At 51.0% G+C, this 5,008-nt stretch overlaps 1 protein-coding gene across 1 annotated transcript in view; it reads left to right on the forward strand.

The window, feature by feature from the left end:
• Window positions 1-1,924, forward strand: part of MKRN3 (makorin ring finger protein 3) — a 2,078-nt gene extending 154 nt beyond the window's left edge. Inside the window, 1 exon segment of the mRNA XM_027767801.1 lies at window positions 1-1,924. This exon segment is cut by the window's left edge and continues 28 nt beyond it. Coding sequence (XP_027623602.1) covers window positions 1-1,248 — 1,248 coding nt within the window. The 3' untranslated portion in view covers window positions 1,249-1,924.
• The last annotated feature ends 3,084 nt before the right edge of the window (window positions 1,925-5,008 follow it).

The following is a 5,008-nucleotide window of genomic DNA, read 5'->3' on the forward strand; positions in this document are numbered from 1 at the left end:
GGCAGCTGGACGAGGCAGGTGGCCTGCAGGTATTATCTGCATGGGCTGTGCAAGGAGGGGGCCAACTGCCGCTACTCCCACGACTTCCCCCGCCCGCAGGGGGCCGCTGAGGGCCACAGCTCCCCGACCAGGGCCTCTGCAGGCAGAGACCCCAGCACGGCTGCGCGCTCCGAACCCTCCCCTCGGGAAGTGCCGGAAGCCCCCCTTGCTGCATCCTCTGGCTCCTTGCCTCTGATTGGCTCGGCTGCTGACAGGGGCTCTTTTGAAGCCGAGACCCACAGTGCAGGCGGTGAAGTTGCTGGAGGAGCAGGTGCAGAGGGCTGGGAGGATGCTGTGGAGTTTGTTCCCGGACAGCCCTACCGGGGCCGCAGGGTCCCTTCCGTCCCTCAGGCTCCTCCACAGAGCTCGGTGGCTGAGAGCGAGCAGATGGCTGTGGGCGCCAGGGAGCAGCTTTGTCCCTATGCTGCCAGGGGACAGTGCTTTCGTGGGGAGAGCTGTGAGTACCTCCACGGAGACACGTGCGACATGTGTGGCCTGCAGGCCTTGCACCCTGTGGACGCTGCCCAGAGGGCAGACCACATCAGGGCCTGCATCGAAGCGCATGAGAAAGACATGGAGCTGTCGTTTGCCGTGCAGCGCAGCGCAGACAAGGTGTGCGGCATCTGCATGGAGGTGGTCTATGAGAAAGCCAACCCTGGCGACTGCCGCTTTGGCATCCTTTCCAACTGCAACCACACCTTCTGCCTTAAGTGTATCCGCAGGTGGAGGAGTGCCAGACAATTTGAAAACAGGATCATTAAGTCCTGCCCACAGTGCAGGGTCACCTCCAACTTCGTCATCCCCAGCCAGTTCTGGGTGGAGGAGGAGGAGGAGAAGCAGAAGCTCATTCAGCAGTACAAGGAGGCCATGGGCACCAAGCCCTGCCGGTATTTCGCGCAGGGCAGGGGGCGCTGCCCGTTTGGAGAGAATTGCTTTTACAAGCATGCACACCCTGAGGGCCAGGGCCAGGGGCCTCAGAGGCCTGGCGGGGGGCCGTCCAGCACCTGCTGGCATCGACTTTTGGAGCCCGCGCAGGTGGGAGAGGGCAGCACGCTCTTTAAAGGTGCTAAGAAGTGGCTGCTCGCGCTTTGGCTGGCCGGCCTGTTGTTGAAGCGGTTTCTGTCGCTGAGAGATGCGGTCTCCTCCTTGGAGGATCAGTGGGCCTTGCTTCGTCACCAGCTGGAGGAGTACTTCCGTTCGGATCTGTAGCTCTCGCGGCGGTGCGGAGCCTCGTGTGCTGACGCTCTGTGGCTGCTGCTGCTTTCTCTCCTCCACCTAGTACTTTCAGGGGACAATTTTCGTGCAGTGTTTCTCTGTTTTCCTGTCTGTTCCCCATCCCACTCTGCCCAGGACCACAGCGTCTTGTGTGTTTTATTTAAAGTCTTCCCTGCTCAGTGGTATTGCTGTTACTGTCAGTTCACAGTTTATATCGTCCTCCCTGTCTCCCGCAGTGTGAGCTCAGTGCTGGTCCAGTGTTCACAGAACTCTCACAGCTGTTTGGAATCCCACAGGATAACTGTGACAGTGAAGGGAAAATCTTCCCGGAACTAGGATCTTTTTAATGCCATGGCCTTAAGCATGGGCCCTCCAGGACCTTGCTGCTGCTGTCCTGTCTGTCCCTGCTCCTTCCCCTTCAAGTGCACTTGTTACCGTGGTTATCTTGTGATCTGGTGTTTTCCTTGGCCAAAACGAGGTGCATATGTTTACACGTTTCTATCCTGTTTAGCTTGATGTAAAATTATTTATATTTGGAGATACCTATTTATGGATTCTATATCTGGTGTGTGTGCATATATCATGTATACTGTGTATATAACTTGTGTACTTACAAATATACATAAGAGACTACGCCGTAATATATGTTTGTGAAAATAAATACGGAGCAGAAAGCGGAGTGCTCAGAGGCTCGGACTGACTGCTGCGTGGGTGTGAGTCGTTGGGTGCCCTTCCTGTCCTCCGAGTGGAGGTCGGCGATCAGCGTCTCATGGAAACCGGCCAGGTGCCTCTGGTCTGAGAGGACCTAGGAAACACCATGACGGCACGCACCCGCTGCTGCACACACACAAAGGTGTCCCCGTGCAGTCCAGCCACTGTCTCATTCCTGATGGCGGCCAGCCCTGAGCTTAGCACAGATACTTGGATTCCACATTTTATGTTACCTTTCGATTTTGTGAACAAGAAGCTTTTGACAGAAGTTTGCAACATAAAAGTAACAAGATTATTTTAAAAATAGGATAAATTATTGAAACCAGCCAGAGTACAAGAATGAAGAAACACAGAATGAGATGTGGAAAGGACCCCAACTGAATACCGTAGTCACATAAACCACCTATAACATTGTACACACACAATAATTAGACTAAGTGGAAATGGTTTGAGAACTAAACGTTGAAGGTTGTCAACAATTAAAATGAACTGATACACTGTTTAAAATACACACCTACTGTATAAAAATGCAGAAGCATTAAAAATGATAGGACGAGGAGACTAATCAGACAGGCACTGTGACTCCTTATCAGAGGAGAGTATATTAAGACTAAACGTATGGGCGGAGACAAGTGCTGAATGGAAATTAGATTGTAATTCACCGGGAATACACAACTACTCAAACTTTGTATTCACCTGATACCATTGTATCAGCTATGTAAACGAAGAATTGATAAAAATCAAAAGTGCAGATCCTTAGTGGACAGTTTTAATCTATCTCTTTTGTAAGTGAACAAGCAAGGAGCATGATGAGAGGATGAGGCCATGCCACGGACAGGGCAGCCAGCCGTCCCGAGGAGCCGCGGACAGGGCAGTCTGACATCCCAGGAAGGCCACAGAGCTTACATGGGCTGAGGCCACGCCGCCCAGAACACAGGGACAGCACGTCTGCAGCTAGGACCCTGTACTGAGCATCCCTCGAAGCCCTGGCTGTCAGAACCACCTTCTGTGGTCCTCACTGCCATTTTTCTCACTATCCTGACAAGGTGAGCAAAGCAGAGTTTCAACTACTTGTCCATGAGTGAGGCCTTCAGAACGTTCGTGGAGATGTGTTTTGTTTTTGTTTTTTTTTTTCCAAGTGCATGGATGACATTCATCTTTTGCACCAAAATAAACTTTAATTCCATGGGCTTTGGACGTCCACCCACAGAGCTGTCCCCTATAGCTGTGGATGAGTACTGTGGGGAGTGGGGTTCACGTGCTGCGTGTCCAGAGCTTCCCACTCCTGGGGCTGCTCCACCCTACAGGGTGACCAGGAGTGGGCGGTCAGCCATGCAGCTGCTAGGGTGCACGTGCTGCCTGTACTGGGCAGTTCAGCCCAGTGAGGCAGGGCTGGACCCAGCACATCCCTGTGGAATGTGGGGCCCCAGGGGCTTTTCCCTGCAGGCTGCCAGACTCAAGCCTGCATAGCTTGCTGTTCAGCCTGCAAATCAGCCTCCCTCAGCTTCACAGTCTCCTTCTCAGGACTCCTGGTTCTCTGAGTGAGGACCTCAGTCTGTTCCTGAGGGTGTCACGATATTTCTTTCCTCCCAGTGTCCCTTATCCAAATAATTCACAAGTCAGGAAGGCCCTTGATTCTTTTATCACTGCCAGGACATGGAACATTCCAAATAAAAGCTACCGTTCCCCACCCTGAGGTCTGTCCACTTGTTAGGCTGGTGAAAGGGATCTGAGAAAGCCAAACTGAGTGGGGCTAGCCAGGGAGCTCTCGATGACGCTGCCGCTGTCTCACTCACAGCGCTGGTGGTGGCCAAGCTGTCAGGGAGCCTGGGAGGCTTTGGAGGCTGAGTGTGCACGGCTCCACACTGAGACGCTCTTGTTACTCAGTGTCTTGAGCTAGACAGAATAAGGACGTTTGGAAGATACAGTGGGGCAGGAGGGTTAGTAGAAACTAAAGACTGAGAGACAGATAAAGCATAATTAGAACCCTGACTACTTCTTATTCTTTTTTAAAAAAATACTTTTTAGAAAGAATTCTTTATTTTATTTATTTTTAAATTTGCTATAGGGCACATATGTTCACCAGAGAGAGACAGGGAAAGTGAGAAAGGAAGCCGCCAGGTCCCGGACTCAAACCATGGTCAGACATGTGGGAGTCTAACACCTTAACCACCATGCCACCTGCTGACCCCTAACCCTGACTGCTTCTTAGCAGCCATGCAGACTAAGCAAGAATTTTGTGGTTTCTATAATGCAGTTTCTTCATGTGAGCTGCTATAAGGGTCAGTGGTCGTGTGGACAAAACTTGAAATGTCAGTGGTATTTCGAGTTTAGCATGTATAAAAGTGGGATTTATGTTTGTGACCCACAATGTGCTTGCACAAGAATTAATACTCCAACAAAGACTGTGAGGCTCTTTGGGACCTGTGTAAAGGTAACATCATTTTATGAGTGTTTTTGTATATGGGACAAATTACCCTCACATATCAGTTCAAAGATCAAGGGTCTTTTCAGCAAAAATCATTCAATTAAAACTTAAAATGTGTAGTTTCTTAAAATACAGCAAACAACAAAAGAAATGCGTATTTGTTGTGATAGATAGGTATGTGAGGAGAATAACAAATGTGCATTTTACAAAATGGGATTCCGTGTTTGCTCATCAGGACAAGTCACAGAGATGTCACTGTCCCAGGGCTGGGCCGAGTGTTGCAAAGCCCTTCCCACAGTTAGCTGGCCCACCCACCACAGTCGGGGACAAAGAAGCCCTCACCACACAAAGGCTCGCTCGGGGAGTCTCTGCGTGTGTGCTGATCCCGCCTGCAGGAAGACAGGACAGCTCTGGGGTCCACACATGGTCCTGTTGATGCATGTCCGAGTCACTTACGCTTTCGGCGTATGACTTATTGGGGGGGGGGTAATGCACGCAAATGTGTTCAAGGAAGTTTACCGAGTCACCCCTCCCCTCAGAGTGACGGAAACCTCTCTGTCTCATGGCACCAGACTTATGCACTGCATTTCAGTGATTCAAAGGGGACCATTTCCA

This window comes from Tupaia chinensis, unplaced genomic scaffold (genome assembly GCF_000334495.1).
Source record: "Tupaia chinensis unplaced genomic scaffold, TupChi_1.0 Scaffold144682_1, whole genome shotgun sequence".
Classification (NCBI taxonomy): Eukaryota; Metazoa; Chordata; class Mammalia; order Scandentia; family Tupaiidae; genus Tupaia; species Tupaia belangeri.